Genomic DNA, 17590 nt, shown 5'->3' with positions numbered 1-17590 from the left:
TAAGTTACAGGGATCAGAAAAGATGTGGCCTGATGGGAATGCTACCCTTCAGTACAAAAGCAGATGTGCCAGCCCTGCATGCTGAAGGAAGGTTTGTGGCTGGAAAGAGCTGGAATAGCAGAAGGTACAGGAGAGGAGAGCTTCTGGGCTGACCCTGTACTTGAAGGCAGCTGAAAGACAAAAAGTTGGAGGGGTGTTTGTTTGTTTGTTTGTTTGTTTAATGTGTCCTGGGCCTCAGGGTGGAAAGGCTGTGACCTGCTGCCTGTCAGGAGCAGACTCAGGAGTGACAGGCCCTCACGGCAGAGGTGGGAAGCTGTGCAGCTCTGCAGGGACATGGCCACTGTTGCAGCACCGTGGCTGGCAGTGGGCACTAGAGGGCTGCACACTCCCGTCCTTGCTGCCAGAGGTGTCTCTCTCTCTCTCTCTCTCTCTCTCTCTCTCTCTCTCTCACACTGCACATCCTGCTCTGGAAATGCTTATTAACTTCTGACAGACTCAGTGACCCGGGACAGATGAAAATAACTTTGAAGAACGGCAGTTTGCCACTACATGGCCAAGGCAGTGATTTTTCTCCGTTTCAGTTGTGCTTTCCCCAAGCTCTGCTGCTGCCAGGGTGAACTTGCAAGGTGAAAAGAAATAAGTAGTGCATGGGCTTGATGATGGGGGGTGTTTGGTGAGCTTGTCCAGTTCCCTTAGCCCCTGAAAGTTTCTCCAGCACAGCCCTTATTCCCAGGAAAGCTGTGTCCTTTGCAGAAACAGGGGCTCCTTGGGTTGTTTACTGTAAGTAAGGAGTGGCTGGGGATGGTGCAAGCATGGCTGATCCTGCCTCAGGTCCGTGTGATCCACTGGGTTCCCTCCTAACATGGATTTCTAGGGAATCTAGCAACACTAGAAAGGTGTAAAATGAAGGTACTCTTACTCTGAGTCATCTAAAGTAATTTTGGAGCAGTGTTTTTGTGACCACTTATGCCCACTGCTTTAGTTTTCTTACCCGTTTCTGGCTGTTCCGTTGCCCTGCAGGAAATCCCTGCTGCTTTGGGGTCAGCTGTGGCTCCCTCCACCCCACATGGTGATAGACAGAGATGGTTACCATCCTTCCCCCTGCTGGGAGGGTTTGGCCAGGTACCCATAGGTGTACCAGACACTTAACCCCAGAGTTATCAGGGGATCAGCATCAAAAGAAAAGAGAGAGGAAGTGATGGTAAGAGGCTCCTGTCTCTGGGGGCCGTGGTGCTCATTCCTTCACTGCCTGTGTCACCTACCCTGTGTGACACCACTGACCTCCCTCTGGAGGACACACTGCTGGTAAAGGTCCTGCACAAAAATCCATCATGTCCATGTTGTGGGAACCACACAGGATGGATCCTGGGACTGACTGAATATCTCAAGGGTTAGCATGGGAAGAGACAGTTTGTGTTTGTGTGCCAGATGAGGAAAGACAAAGGTAAAACATTGACAGTATTGCCTGACACGTCCCATGGTACAAAGGGATTCAGAAAAGATTCCTGCTGAAGGATGGATTTGTGAGGTATGTGGAAAAGGATTCAAAATTAAAATCAGCCTGGAACAACACAAAAAGCTGGCCCACCCAGTTGTCAGCAATATTGAGCAGATCTCTGCCTCCCACCCAAAATAAAGATCTGCACAAGGGGCATGTTGGCAATACTGGACCAAGGAGGAAAATTTGGATGAGCAGTATGAGGGGAGAAAAAACTTAGACAAGTTGATTGGGGAGTATTTTCCATCAAAAAACATGAAGCAGATAAGTGAAAAAGAAAAAAAAAAAGAAAAAAGAAAAAAGTATTACATAAGAGCCCAGTGAAAAAGAAGAGGAGGGACCTGGAATGGGAAACATGTTGTTGCCATTGAATTGCATGCAGAAATGGAATTGATTTCCCCCTATGGAAGAATTGTTGCAGACTGGTTACCCCCTGTAAAGCTGCCTATGCCTCACAGGACCTTTGAGAGAGTGAACACATGCAGTTGCTAACAAGTTGCATAGCACTGTAACATCTTGCTTCTATTATATTTTTATTGTACCACCTTCTACTTAATACTTGAAACATATTATCACTTGTGGGCTAGCTGGAGATGTCCTGGCCAATGTTGTGTTAAATGCTGCACTCCGGGTGCAGTGGCCACCACAAGTCAGTTTCCATTAGGGGCTGGTGGTATGTGGGGATGCTAAGGGGGTCTTAAGCATGGTGTGACATCTGTAACATGAATTTGAGGCATAAACCACTGTTTTTTACATAAATGAATGGGCCACCTATACTTAATCCAGAAAATGAACATGTATAATTTATGTGTTTTGTAAATGGCACAAGGGTAAATATTCAAGTCCCTCGTGAGGGACTATCCTCAAGTATACAGCAGGGACAGGATGAACTGATGTACTCTGCAGGTGTTTGTACACTGACAGAGGTGGATAAAGTAAAACCCCTGTCCTCAAAGGTGAAAATCACGTGGAAGGAAGGCATTTGTCAGAGATGGTCTCCATATGAGCTCATCAGGCTGAGTTCTGTCTCATCCTACCTTGTAATATCCACCAAGGTGGGAGGGAAAGGAAAAAAACTCACTGGTTTTGTCCCCAGAAGTCTGATATAAATGGAGTGTGAAGAAAGAACTGCAGGAATATGTGGGGATGAGGGAATGTCTGCAGGTATTGTTCAGAGCACTGATAAAGTGTAAAGATAAGGAAGGAAAACGCCAGTACTTGCTTGGGAGATTAGGTAAAAATCAACCTGCTCCAGTTGCTCCTGCTGCTGGAGTCCAGGGAGAACATACCTGGGTCAGGTGGGAGATATTTAAGACTGGCATTATTTTACTGCTTGGTAGATGAATTGTGACGTGGCTTTATAGAAGTACTTGACCTCTGTTTTCTAATGACATGGTGACCATATTTACTCGGCAATATTGGTGTTAGTGGGCAGAAGGTGTGCAGAGATTCTGCAAACACAAACCCCTTCCAAATGTCAAACTTTCTGGGAGATGGGCTAGCAGATATAAAGGTAATGGGAGTGACATGAGACACAATTGTCCTTTAGTACAGAAGGCATTTGATTTTTCTAGGTAAAAACTTCAGATTTATTTCCTAAATTTGTACGCAAAAATTGAAGTGGATAAAATTCTAACAATTTTTGTGATGAGAGTATTTTGCTAAGACATCTTGAAAAATACTGTGATCCCAAAGAGACTGATAAGAGTCAAGTATAATGGAAACTTAACTGGAGCTGGAAAGATTGCTGATTGGGGCTGTAGAGTAACGTGGATGTTAGGCACGCTGGAATTCAGCAAACAAAATGCAGGTTTGTCAAAAGGCTGTTCAGACCTTTCCCAAGCTGCCTGTGTGTACTGTGCTGCCTGTTGGTTACCTTGTTCCCAGCAACTGAGTGTTCAGAGAGTAGCTGGAGGGGTGTGGGAGTTACTAGTCAGGATCTGCTTTGTAAAGCACCTTACTGATTCTAGTGGGAAACAAGAGGCAAAGACAGTATTTTTCTGCTGAACAAAACATTCTTGGTGTGATGTTCTAAGTGAAGCCCCCAAAAATGACAGGTACTTGCAGGTTCCTTGTCTAATCTGACTGTCAAAGTATAGAAGAAACTCCATAAAACTTTCATTGTCCTAAAAATGGATAAGGGGATAGTAAAGACAGATAATGTGTGTAGGACACCCAGGATCAGTTTTGCCTAGGACGCTTGCTTGAGTGGAACAGAAGGGAGAAGGATCCGGATTTGTTTCATGCCCTGGAATGAGAAAAACAGAAGGGCTGGGAATTGCATGTGACACGAGCTGGCATGTGGCTCTGAACAAGCAGAAGTGTGGGTGCAGGGGTCAGCAGGGGAATACCCTGTGTGGGACTCAATACCAGCTGCTTGTGGGAACTCTGCGGGTGCAGGATGTGTGTGCGTGTGGATGCAATAGAAATCCTCAATTTCCTGTTCTGGAGTTCAGCTCTGCAGAACAGGCAGAGACCATTAGACCCCATTGAGCGACCTCCCATCTTTCACAGGCCTTGCAATTTCTTCCTGTTTCTCTTGACATCAGCCCACTGATTTATGCTGAACTAAAGTACATATTTCTTTCCAAAAAAGACAGATCTGAAGATATTGGGAAATGAGAAAACCAACATTTCCCTTGATAATTTGTTCTACTAGTTAACCACTGCCACTCTTTTCCTGTTTCTTATTTTTCATTTCAGTCTGTCTGGTTTCTGATGCTAAACATTAGTTCCTGTTATAGATATCAGGAATAAATCAAAATGCCCTCTAGAACAGTACCTGCTTTCTTTTCAGAATGTGGGATATGGTAATTAAATCTCTTCAATTTGTCTTGGTTTTGCAGAAGGCTGGGATTTAGTGCAATTGCTGTTGGAGAAAAGCAAATCCCATTCTTCCCTCTCAGCTGTCTTGTGCCTTCCACCTCACACCCTGTAGTGCAGCAGGGCAGGGAACTGGTTCTGTTGAAATATATAAACCTTTTGTTGCCTTGGGGTTATCTGGAGTTTTCAGTCTGCTCACCACAGGGCTGTAAAGATGTCTGGTGGTGTGGTGCTAAGCCCAGCACGGTGAAGAGGAGGCTGGAACGGTTCCAGAGATGCTTTTTCAGTCCCCAGCTTAAAAGAAAAGGAAAAGGCCACTGTGTTTGACCAGTGCCAAGCACAACCAGCCTTGTGTGCAGGGCTGCATAAGAAACAGCAACAGAGCAGAGATGATAATGAAGCAATCCAGCTTTTTTGAATGTATGAAAGTGGAAAATGCTTTCCTTGCCTGTCAAGAAGATGGTTTTGCTTCCCTGCCTTTGAAAAGCCACAGCTGCTCACTCTGAGGGCAGAAATATATGAAGAACAACTATGTACTGCAAATGTATACCCTGATCCTCTTGAAGGGTTTGGCTGACAGGAAGAGGGAACATGGACAGAGCATTTGAGATAAATGCTTCTTGCAGGATCAACTGAACTAAGGCAAAGGTGAATTAACTTCCAGAAGCTCAGTTAATTGAAAGCACATATGAGCTTGAGCTATTGGTAGGAAAATGCAGGAAGATTTTGTTTCTACACACACCTGCTCCTTTCAGTCAAAACAATCTGGATTAGCAAAAAATCTATTTAATAAACCAGGAAAAACTGCTTTGATGGAAATGGAGAAGGTGTGCTTACAGTACCAGGAAGGAGAGCTGAGGAAGTTGTGACCTTTAGCAGAGGGCAATGAGCTGTCTTGCACAAGCTGTGACTGATAAGGAAAATGGATGAAACTAATTGATTGGGTTGATTACAGTCTTCTTGTTACAAGTTAAACTCTTCCCTAAGAAGGAATTAAAGGAAATTACTTTGACACAGTTGAGGGAAGTGTAGGATACCTGCCAAGTTGTAACCTTAATATTTTTGTGGCCCATTTAATGAAGCTGAGAATGATTCATGCTTTATGTGACTCAACCCTACCATCTCATAGTTTCAACAGAAGAAGTGCTTTCTAGGTGAGTTCATGCTATGTCATGTTTTGTGTATTTAAAAAAATCCTCAATTTCTTCTAGGCTATTACGTGAAAAGATTTTAAAGAGGTTTTTTTAATATAAACAAAGAAAATAAATGTTAATGATTATAAGTTAATTATAAACTGTGTCTGTCAAATAATGTAAAATTAAAGGCATAGCTGAGCTCCAAACCATTTCTTTATCAGAGATTGTATTCAGATAATCAGACTCAGCTAACCTGTTGCAAATACTGACCTTGCACCTACAAGTGAAGTTTCTAAGGATTAAAATGCCAATGGGTGTTTTGGAAGGTCACTCATATTTCCCAATGCTTATTTTAAAACTGTGCCAGTTTGTCTTAGCTCAGGGTTTGACCTCTGGATTATCACAGGGTGTTTATGTAGATGCCAGAGTCAACAGTTCATCATTAGATGACAACTAAGCCACTGAGAAAAAGGCCTAAGGGTGTCCCAGGGTTGCTCTGCAGTGTCACTCTGTAAGATTTGGCTGAAAGCAGGAAGCTGTAGAGGAGAGAGCCTGCTTTAGCAATGCTCAGAATGTTGAAAACATGAAGCAGAACATGGGGGGAACCATCTCTCCTTTTTAGCCAAGCTGGGGATACTGAATGTATATACATGTAGTGATAATATTCAGTAGTGGGAGAATTAGTGACATAAAAAGTGTTGCCTCCGTATTTCTTCTCAATTTTCTCTCTGAGAGGTGTCATTTGAGATTTGTGTGCTTATGTTCTTCTACTATTTGATTTATCAATTTAACTTAGTTGCCACTATGCCCTACTAATCCAACATTTTCAAAAAGCAGGTTTATTTCTTTGAATGCTGTGACTTGGTCACTACAGTGTATTGACACATAATTATTATGAAGTGTGACTCCAACTGGCATAAGTATACCTTTAACCACTTCCAGGCTACAAGCCCAGAAATCCCTAACAGTGTGGCCCTCTGGAACAGAATATGGCAAGGTATATTTCCCTATTTGTTTATGTGCCATGTAAATTTAGGTGCCTGTCTGCCTTGACTTGTAGCCTGCAAAACTGACATGAGAGTTTTTTTGTACCAGTTTGTGCTCCTAAATTGCACCAGTTCCTGGCTATCTCTACCTCTCCTGTGCTCACTTGTACTTAAGGTGAGTTACTGAGGGTGTGTTGCCAGAAGAGCAGGATTTATTGCCCAATTTTTTTCCAGGAGCCTGTCCAGTGTTCAAGGGCATTCAAATGTTTCATCCAGAGTCCACACGGTGGCCTAAAACTATGTTTGTGGAGTATGTTTGTTAAACTGTGAATTTGGGAGGGATGGTGAGCACTGGAAAACAGAGTCAGGGTTAACAGTTGCCTTGAGGAATAGTCTCAGGGATGCATTGGTGAATGGCACAAGGAATTGCAGTGAGTTAACACAATGCACTGCAAGACTGTCAGATGGAGAGTGACTGTTCAGCAACAGCTCTGCCAGGAATGATCTGCAGGTCATGTCAAATCAGAGCTGTATGGAGGGGGGAACCCCCTCTTCCTCCTGTGTGAAAAGAAGTTTATCCTATGGGTATGGGAATATATATTTCTGCTGTAGTGGGGCTCCTGTGGGAGTATAGTGAAAGGGTTTGCACTTTTTTCTTCCAAAAAGCTGTGAATTTCTCGAGGGAATTGAGAGGAGAGCAATTAGTGGTGTGCTGTAGCAATACTTGATCTCTTTTAAGTGGAAATGGTTCTGGCCAATACCCTGTGCTGTCTAGTTTTGTGCATTTCTAGTAGTGATTTGGCTTTAGATATCCAAGGAAGAGCCTACAACTCATCCCTGCTATCTGATATGGGCCAGGATGGGGGAGCTGGCTGAAGTGCTAGACTGGGAGGATGTTCTAAAGCATACAAGGTTCTGGAAAGATGAGATGTGTGCTGCACTTGCTGCCCTATGCCTGTAAAAACATTAATGTAAGAAGATGCAATGTGAATCTTAATGAAAAGGGAAGTTTAGTTTAAAGAGAACTTATTTTCATCACTCATTGTCACATGTTTTAATCACATTTTCACACTCTCATGTTTGTGGATTCCAAGACCCAAACCATGTCGAAACCCATGAGGACTGCTTGTATAACACTAAGGATGTGATGCTGGCTTGCAAATCCTTGTTCCATATTTTGGGTTCCTCTTGATGATGCTAGATCTAGTTTTTGAGCTGGTTTGAACCATTTTTTAGCATGTCATTTACTTAAGAAGTCCAAGTTATTGCAGTGAATTTGTCTCCCTAAGAATCTTGCTTCTTCCTCTGTAAGTCTTGGACAAGGCGGCAACAACTTTTCCTATTAGCATCTAACTCTCTTCTGCTTTTATAAAGCTTGTTCCCCTCTCACCCAGCTGTGATGATGTCTTTTCCTCACTGAAGTGACAGCTGCGTGGCTCCCTGGCTTCTAGGTGAATTGGCTGGTCCTGCAGACTTATTTGGCTATGAAATAAAAAGCCCTTTAAAGAAGATTTGCTAGTGCATGCCACTTTTGATATATAGCCTTCCATTTGTTCACTCACAGACATGGAACTTAGATTAAAAAGAGTAGAAAGTCAGTGTAAGGGGTTTTCCTGAGTGATTGCATGTCTAGCTTTTGAAATATAACAGTGTTTCCTCATTTTGGCCAGACGTCACATGTCCTGTCTGCTTACCTCTGATGGAGGCTGTGACTCCTATTCCCCTGTCCCAGCAGGCATGTCTCTGTTAATTATTCTGAAGGCTGAGCAGTCCCTAGCTTCATCAGAACTCTGTGAAAGAATGATAATATTTAAGGCTGATTCAGGAATTCCCTCAATCTTTGCAAAAGAAATATCTTTGAAAGAGCTTGGTCACAGCATAGCATGTAAATGGAAGAAGATGAGAAGTCTGGCAATTTGGTTAGCTTACTAAACCTACCAACCAAAATTTTTGTTCCTTGTTATGCAGAAAGCAACATGTTCATTCATTGTAGAGAAAAAGTCAGAGAAACAGTGATAGGCTGCTGAAGAAAAGCCCTTTCCATTGCCTGCTAGCAGTGGATTGTCCCTCATCTTTCCTTTTTGTGCTTGACCTTTGTGTCAAGAACGATTAATCTTTACAGAAACAATCAGCGATTAACAGGAAGTTTACCCAGAGACAGCCTCCATAGAAAGGGAGCATCAAGGACAGGAATTAGCTTTGGTAAATGTTAACATCATGGATGTCTGCTGAAGAAGCCACAGGTGAAGGCCATTTCCATTTTAAATTTTCTTAAGCTATAAACCAGACTTCTCCTTGTAGTCATGACAAAGGAATTTTGTGTGTGTGGTTACATGGCTCTTGCCAATGAAACTTTGAGTATTGAGAGACCTGGAGCTCATAACTTTGAAATACTTGAATAAATAAAATGTAGGGAATAGAATAGATGGATTTTAATTGACCTAGACTAATTTAAAATTCATGAAAATGTTTGTGGGAATGGGTATGAACGCCAGGAGAATCATTAGTGTTAGTTAAAGTGGCAAACTATGTACTGATTAGTAAATGTGTATTAATGTAGTAGAATTATTATGTACAGACAGATATTTTCTACACACTGTGTCCCCTTGACATATCAGTGCACTGCTGCCAGCTTTTTGTCCAGTCAAAAAAAAGGGAACTAGTGTGCTAGTTGAGTTCCACATTACAATTCCCTGGGTGAAGCAGGCTCTGAAAAGCACAAATACTTCACAACCTTGAGATACAAACTCTCTCCACTGATTAAACTGTTGCTGCAATTGAAAGTGGTGCCATAAATATTCTCTCCAGATGATTACCTAAAGGAAAGTCAAATCTTCTGCTCCATGAGCTGCATGTCAAGGTATCAGTGTCTGCTTGGTAAAGGAGGTGTAAATTGGTTCCTGCAGCGCACAGCAGGGAGTATCTGTTCTGATAACATCTGGGAATTAGTGAGAAAGGGAGAGATTCTCCAGAAAGATGGAAGGAAAGGAAACCAGGAATGCCAAGAAATGTCTGTATTTGAACTCTACTATAATTTGTGGCTGTGCTGAAACCACAGGGCAAATTGGTGATGAAGGGAACAAAGAGCAGCTGAGGCAACCCCAGCCAGGAAGCTGAGCGTGGAAGTGCCTGGAAGAGTATTGATGTAAACCTGATGAGTTGACACAGGCTCGGCTCAGACATGTTCATGTGAGATGCTGCCGTGCTTCTGGCTTTGTGCTCAGGTATATGATTCAGTCAGAGGAAACCAGCCTAAGTCTAAAGAAGACATTATTATTCCGGTTTCAAAATAAGTGGTTTTTCTACTTAACCCCCCCACAACTTGCATAGTGCTCAGCAGTCTCCTTTACATGTACAGCACAAAGAATAATGGCTGCCTGTATCAGAACACTTCAACGTGAGACTGGGCTTTATCCCTTCCATCAATTCCACAGCTTTTTTCAGTATCCATGTTCTCCCAGCAAAAACAATCAAAATCTTTAAACATTTCCTTTCTCTTTCTGAGCACTGACCCTAAAGCCAGGGGCACATCAGTGTGTATCTGAGAAAACCACTGTGGTCAGTTTTCCTTCCCTACTAGGTAACAATGAGTGATGGCATTTGTGTGAATCTTGATGGAATAACTGAATTTACTGTCTGGTAATGATCTGCTATTAGTAAGTTGACTACAACAACTTAATAAAAGGTATGATAATAAATATTGTTTTGTTTCCACATAGACTTGGTCCTGTATTGGGGAAAACAGTACAACACTTAATCTCAAGGGGGTAACTTATGACAATACCAGGCCCTTACCTGCCACTTCCTGTGGTTCCTTAGCAAAACCTTCCTTTTGCAGCCTCACAGCTCGTGTTTGCTTTTATCCTTGTACTTACAGTTATATGAGAGTTTCACAGTCCTCTGCCACTTCAGAAACCCATCCTTACTTCCATGATAAGCAGCTTCACCTTGCCATCACCAGTGCTGGAATTGGATGTTCTATCGAAGCTGCTCTGTATTCAACTACTCGGTTGCTTTTTAGGAACTCTTTACAACTCCAGGTTACTTAACCATAGAAATGCCTCTACGTCTATTACCATTTTTCGTGGTTAAAGTATTAAACTTGAAAGACAAAGCAAATGTTTATAGGACTTTAATTTCATCTGCTCCTTCAATATGTTATTTTAACATATATTTCTGGAATTCCTGGGTAACACTGGGCATGAAACTCTAACATTTTATTAATGGTACTTCATATATACACTGCTGTCTTTTCAGGCAAATCTGTACAACAGCAAGTCAAACTGTTCTTCATTTGTTGCTCAAATGAGTTACACCCAGCATAAGCATGGGGTTTTTGTAGTGCTGTGCATAGTGGGTTTAGAAGCATGTTGTCAAACAGTGAGATCCACTCCAGGGAACATAATAGTCATAGGTGGTCCCTGGGGCAGCGTGCCTGCAGCTGAAGGCAGAATTTGTGTAGGAGGGCCTCAAGCAAGGAAGAAGCAAAGGTGCATGTTTTGATGGCAGCCAGTGTTTTACACTTTTGAGGCTGAGTTTAAGAGATTAGGAATTACGTGGCTCAAACCTTATGAAAAACAGGCTGAGGGATGGGCATGATGAAAGGGGGTGGGATGCATAGTACAGGGCAGATTCAGATATTCAGGTGTTCATGAAACACTTTCTTATCTTGTCCTGTGCTTTCTTTTCTGTGTTACTGTTACTTCTGCTTTGCAGCCTTTCCCTAGGCCAGCCTAAGGGAGGGTGTGAGAAGAGACATGGGGGTGAGTGACTCCTTTTCATTTGAGTCACTTGTCTCCTGGTATTTCTGAACCCAAGAAAAACATCAGGAAAACAGTGGCTTTGGTCACCTCTTAGGCAAAGTGCTAAACAAAACCTCCAACAAAAACCCCAATACATACATATAGCGAATATCTTGTATCTGTTCAGCGCCTGCTTTGAACCGCTAAAGCAACTTTTTGATATTGCTAGTTTTTACAGACTAACTATGTGAATTTACACAGAATGCCAGTACTGCTATCCGTAGTATTCTGTAAGCTGGCAGGTCTGGTTCTTCAGGTTGCCTAATCCAAGATTTTATCCAAAATGTTTGCCAGGTGGTGGTGCAGGTCACAGGATTCCACTCAGGATGCCTCTTCTGGGGGAAGTCCAGGCACAGAGGGAATCTTGCATAGCAGGCTGAGGACGGGAAAGCGCAGGGTTTAGTGGTGATTTTGAAAAAGTTATTCCCATTCCAACTTTTCAGCCTCCCCACCTGGTCTCGCGGCTCTAGAGACGGATGCGCAGCCTGGATCTCCTTCCAGACTCAGCGCAAGCCGCACGGCCTGCAGCTCTGGTGGCGGCCTGGGGCCGTTTTCCCCGCAGGACGCTTCTGCCCGTGGACGAACCGCCCCATGAGCGTCCCCGGAGTGACCCCGGCAGCGGCGGGGGCGGGGCCGTCCCCGAGCGCAGCAATCACAGAACGGCAGCGCGGGCGGGGACCGGCACGAGACCAAGGCGCCAAACAACCTTCCTCCCTCGGCCGCGGAACGGCGCTCCCGCCTTCCGCTCCCCAGCAGCCAATCACAGCCACGATCTGGCTTCCTGTCCCGCCCCCGGCGGAAAGAAACCAATGGGAGACGCAGCCGCTGCAACGGCTCGGCCAATCAGCGTCTGAACCCATTGAAAAAGGGAAGAGCGGAGCCCGTTAGCTTCCGCCCGTGATCTGCGGGCTGCGCTGGGCGTGCCGGCCGTGCGGGGCGTTCGAGCCCCGCTCCTGGCGATGCTGCTGGGAGCGGCCGCTCCCCTCGGCCGCTCAAGTCCCGCTGGGCCGCCCGTGCCATGACCCGACCGCTCGGCGAGGGGCTGCCGTCTCCGGGCCCTCCCTTTGCCATGTCCCGCCGCCATGTTATGCCGGCCGCCGCGGGCAGAGAGGCGGCCCAAGACTGCAGGTACGGGCGAGGCGCGGAAGATGAGCGGTCGCGGTCGTCGCCGGGCACCAAGTCCGGTTAGCGGGATGCCCCGGCTGCCGGCGTGCGCCGTGCTGCCCAGGGCGGGCGGCAGGGGTCGGCTCGGCGGGGGTTACCCCGGGAGCATCATCGGGACCTCCCCGGTGTTCCAGCCACCGAGGGGCCCGGCCGGGGCCTCTCCATCGGAACCGGCAGCTGGTGCCGGTGTTCGTTAGCCTGGCAGCGTCCAGGAGTCTGAAGGGAGTGTCCAGCTAAGTTCTGGCTGGCGTTTCTAGCACATCCTTTAAAATCCCGGAGCCGTGCGTGTGGGCACAGCTCCTGCCCTGGCGTTACCCAGCCCACCTGTAGAGCTGAGCGGATTGAGCGGTTCGGTTCTAACCGAGAGCCTTGGGTGTCGGTTCAGGTTCCGAACCTGAACCCGGCTCCTGCCGGGACCTGCGCCTAACGGTGCTGGAGGACACTGCCCGCTGGAAACACTGCCTGTCACTGATAGCGTTTTTAGACTTGACAAACTTGTCTACTAACTAGAAATTCAAATTCTGCCACCGACTCGAGGTTTTTCAGAGGCTGCCTAGATGTGTCTTGCAGAATAAGACGAGTAATAGTTCTCTTACGCTATTAGTAGCACCTTATTTTGTTCAGATCCTCTGTTTTGATAGCACTGTCATTTAAATGAAGGGGAAAGAAAAAGTTCACTTTTTCAATCTTACTTTTTGCCCAAGAAAGTGAAGTGAAACTGCGATTTCGGTTTCATTGCAGTTGAGTTTTTCTGTATGAATTTCGGTTTTGGCTGGGTTTTTGTTTTGTTTTTGTTCTTTCTACAGAGCTTTTCAAGATGTTCTGTGTCATCAAAGATATAGTAGCTTTTTATAGTTTTTCCTATGTTACGTGAATTTGCTCTCTTGGAGCTATTGCTAGTTTCCAACACAGCTTTTCAAAAGGACAGTTTTTATCCAGCCAGGAATAACCACGAGTATGACTGTAAACACTAACTGCTTCTGCCAAATGCTCAAGGGGTTGTTTTTTAAGGCAAATGAAAGTATTTCCTCCTTCCTTCTTCCATGCAGGCTGTGCCCTGTTGAAATGCCTGGAGGATCTGTTAGGTTCATCTCCTGGCTGTGTAACTTTTTTCTTTAATTGGGTGAGATCGTGTATTTATGGGTTTTCATTTGGGTTTTTAGTGGTCTCCCTGGTATCTCAGTCGAGCTGAGATTTTACAAAATATGGTGTGATAATTTTTATTTGGGATAAAAGGTCTTGCTGAATTTATATATATTGCTGAAAAGTTTTAGCCACAGCTGGATAGTTGTTGAGAAAGATACATTAAACAACTGTGATTTTCATGTTAGCGAAAGAGTGAAACACAGTAACCTCCTACTAAAGAATGGAGATTCTCCTGTGAACAGTTATGGTCCCATTCACATAGAAAATCACATTTCTCTTTGTACTTTCACATGTATGTGAAAGGCAGGTTGGATGGCCCTGGTTTTTTTCACATTCTTCCTTGTACTGTGTTGCATTTTTTTTTTCTTTTTCCCACCCTTTGCTGTTGTCTGAAGTTTCTAGTACATTTCCTTGTCTGAGACACAATACAGAATCTTGGCTGGACAGTTCCTTGCCCTTGCACTTCAAAAAGCAGAGTTACAAACGCAAAGGAGAAAATATTGCTGGATAAAGACTTTCAAACAAGTAGTCTAAGACAAATCACTTGACATCCCTTCTCCCTCATATTTCATTTGAATGAAGAGAAGTGCCTTTATTTCCTGTTATTTTGTACAAGACTTTGTTTAATTATGGAATGAGCAGAAATTTTGCTACGAAATTCTTGGATTTATAATAAAAGGCAGCAAAAAGATAGAGCAATATATGAAGGACATAAGCAGTCATTTGAAATCAGTGGCTGTGGAAACAAGGACAGAGGTGGCAGAAGGCCTTGGTTTTGGTTTTGTTGCAAGCTGCCCCCAAGGCCAGAGTAACTGAAGTTCCCATTAATAGGTCCCTTGGGGCAGATTAGCGAGAAAGAACACTGAAATACCTGGTGTTTATATATACACACACACACAGGGTTTATTTTAGAATAATTTGGTTGCAATGGGAATGAGGTATATAGCTATTTTGGTTATTATCTCTAGTAATGTGACATTATAAAAGTAGGAAAATACTACTTAAGAAAATACATAAGGAAAAGAAAGAAAACACAAGGATAAGAGTAGATAGGAGAAATATCACCACCATGGATCAAGTGATGAGACTTAATTTTTGCAATTCTGGTGTCTGCTGGTGAAAGTGATGCTTGCAGTCTTGACCAGCCAGAGATAGGGGAAATCCCAAAAATGTAGAGTTCAGTGGGTTAGCAGATGTTCAGGTGGTAATGCCCAGGTACCTCCCTGGGAGAGGATGAATTTAACATGGTCCCTTGCAGACCCTAGAAATGAGTCTGGGGGCACTTGGAAGGTCTTTGATGGTTTATGACTCCATCTTAGACTGGTGTTTCTCACATTATGCCTTATCAGAAGGGATAAATACCTTCAGGCCTAAGGGTGAATATCCTAATACCTCTCCCTGGATGGAGGGGTGTTGTTTTATACCTCAGCCAGTTGTGTGCATGATAAAAAGCATTTTCCCACCTTTGCAGGGTCTGTGCCTTATCTGGCTCAAGCCCCAGCTTGTTTTGTCATGGTCATCCTCCAGTGATGGGATCCCACTCTCTCCCATCTTAGGCACATCAGAGGTTTCAACACCACACACAAAACCCCTCTCCTTCTCCCCTTCCTTTGGGGGCTGCAAACTTGGGCCTCAACAATATTGTTTGTTTGAATCAATGACCTCTAACATTTCTGTCCATCAGTTTGTCTTCAAGATTTAGGTGCAGAGAGGAATCTGGATGGTAACTGAAGGTGAGATGTGGGCTGCCAGCAGTGCTTCATGTGCAGATGGGGCTTTAATGGGGAAGAAAGAAGTACAGTTGCTTAGTTAGGAAAATGGTAAGGGTTTGGAAGGATATGCAGCATGGAAAGCTGCGGGCACCAGATGATTTCACAGCTTAAGAGCAATCCAAGCAAGTACCAGGTGTGTCCTGAGGAATGCAGGTGGAGAGGGCTTTGCTGTGAGCAGGTGAGGTCAGTGTGGAGTGCAAGGAGGTCTAGGGCAGAAAAACAAATTGGTCAGCAGCAATAACAGTGAATAAACTTAAATGTAAGTCTTTGGTTCTTCTGCTGAACTGAAATAGGGGAATCCTGTGTGCTGAATGTTTTATCTTATTTGAAAGTAGCTGAGTGATAGAAGTAGCAAGAGTTGTTAGGCTGGTAGTTGAACTTTACTTGAACTACAAGGCTCTGCTGAGTAAGTCAAAGATGGGTTATAGCAAGGCCTGGGGCTAGCAACCTGAACATTAACAGTTGTTAGACTAGACAATCTTAATGGGTTAAATATTACTTTAAAATTAATAGCTGGAGTGGACAGACTGTAAATTGTGGTACGTGAACAATAACAACCATATTACAACATGGTCCACAGAACCAACTGAAATTGCCCCTGAAACAGCCTAAGAGGGTGTGAATATGACCACAGAGCACCACTGGGTAGCAGAACAGATGCAGGCTGACAAGACCCCAGACCCTAAAATCACTATTGGTTTGGACTGCTGGGTAGTTCAGATTTCTGGGATTTCTGTTTGTGGTCCCTTTCTTGAGGCACCAGCTTAAACTCCCACCAGGTAACTTACTTGTGCCAGTAAACCTGTCTAATGGACTTGAGAGCCTGGTGTCAAAAATTTAACACTGTTGCTGTAATATATTTTGGCCTGTGCCAAACAGCTGGGACAAGCTGAAGGCAGCCAGTCTTTGACAAGAAGTTTCTCAGCTTTCTTTGGCAAGCCAGACCCAGTTTTGTGCGCTCACAGATGGACATTTGAAGACACTAACTCAGTGAAAAGTCACCTGTAATCACAGTGCTTGCTAGTATCCTGATTTAAGAAGTATCAGTGCATTATAAACAGCTTTTTGTATTTCTGTAGGTGCTAAAAATGCAAAAGCTGTGTCAGAAAATGCAAAAGTGATGGTTACAAACTTAAAGAAATATTCAAAATTAAATCCAAATTAATTTTGTAAAAGTGAGCAGTGGGTTCTTCTGGCCTAAGCTTCATAGATGGTTACTGGGTCTGTGGGGACATGGTCAGGTCTGGATACTTGAATATGTTAGCTTAGATTCTGGAGTAAGCAGGTTTTGCCTTGGTTATCACTGTTTCTCAGGCAGTAATAATGTAACTTTGCATTGGGAGGTACAGAAGACAACGAAACATGGAAACAGCCTCTGCTGTTCTTGCAACAACGTGAACAATTTTTCTCACATCAATACTTGTTAGAATGTGGAGACACTTTCGAAACAGGCACTCAGTAGAGCCTTAAAGTCATTAGCAAACTGTGTGGAAGAAGATGCAGAGTTCACAGATTCTGATGCATTTTGTTGTTCAAATTGAATGTTTTTCATCCAATCTGCACATTTTTAGAAGCTATATTCTTCAGTGGAGAATGCCTTGGTGTTCTCATGTCCCAGATGTTCTTGCCAGAGAAAATACCTCTGATTTAAAGCTAATAATTGTCTTGTAGGTGGCTGTAGGCTGCTGTCTCTGTTGGAAGCCAGGTGAGATGCTAGAGTTAGCAGCTCAGAGTGGACATGAGGAGGTTGTTAAGTGACATAATGCCATCACATAATATGCTGGTGAGGTCCCACCTACCATACTGGATGCAGATGAGGTCAGTTCCATTCAGGAAAATGTCGTTTAAGGTGGAAGGGTGGTTAAGATTTACCGAGATTATAAAGAAAACCGTTTGAGTGAGGAAACTAACAGGTTAACTTCATTAGCCAAGCAGAGTGAAGGATAGAAGGTGAAGAGGGTGATGATGCTTTTTCTGCTCTATCAGAAGCAAGAGCTACTAAAGAAAATCTGTAGGACTAATTTACAATGTTTTAATTATATAACATAAACTAAATGGGCATTTATGCATTGTTCTTTTAAAAAGATAAAGTTATGTTTTCTCCTCAGAAACCAGATGATTACGGAGTTCTTCAAACCAGTTTTAAGTCAAGGTAAATATGTTTTTTTTTTAAAGTGGAAGACATTTATATGAATTTTAGTTAAGTAAGTGTGCAGAATGATTGTCCAATCTCATTCCATATTGGAGCAGCAACATAATGAGT

General features: G+C 43.7%; 1 protein-coding gene and 1 long non-coding RNA gene across 3 annotated transcripts in view; one reads left to right on the top strand and one right to left on the bottom strand.

Annotated features, from left to right (window-relative positions):
• Positions 1-10559: 10559 nt before the first annotated feature.
• Positions 10560-11986, bottom strand: LOC148223037 (uncharacterized). Its single transcript, XR_015805028.1, has 2 exons — positions 11698-11986; positions 10560-11621 (listed from the first exon to the last, which is right to left on the bottom strand). It is a non-coding gene; the product is annotated as an uncharacterized LOC148223037 (long non-coding RNA).
• A 120-nt stretch (positions 11987-12106) lies between these two features.
• The window catches only part of SLF2 (SMC5/6 complex localization factor 2), a 29526-nt gene continuing 24042 nt past the window's right edge, over positions 12107-17590 (top strand). For both annotated transcript variants that reach the window (XM_088169259.1, XM_088169258.1), the window contains exons 1-2: positions 12107-12373; positions 17436-17479. In XM_088169259.1, the coding sequence (XP_088025385.1) occupies positions 12264-12373; positions 17436-17479 (154 nt within the window). In that variant the 5' untranslated portion in view covers positions 12107-12263. The remainder of the gene's footprint in view (positions 12374-17435; positions 17480-17590) is intronic.

Source organism: Sturnus vulgaris, chromosome 8, assembly GCF_052056855.1.
Source record: "Sturnus vulgaris isolate bStuVul1 chromosome 8, bStuVul1.hap1, whole genome shotgun sequence".
NCBI classification, from domain to species: Eukaryota; Metazoa; Chordata; class Aves; order Passeriformes; family Sturnidae; genus Sturnus; species Sturnus vulgaris.
The sequence above is the reverse complement of the archived record's forward strand: the minus strand, read 5'-3'. Positions and strand labels throughout refer to the sequence as shown.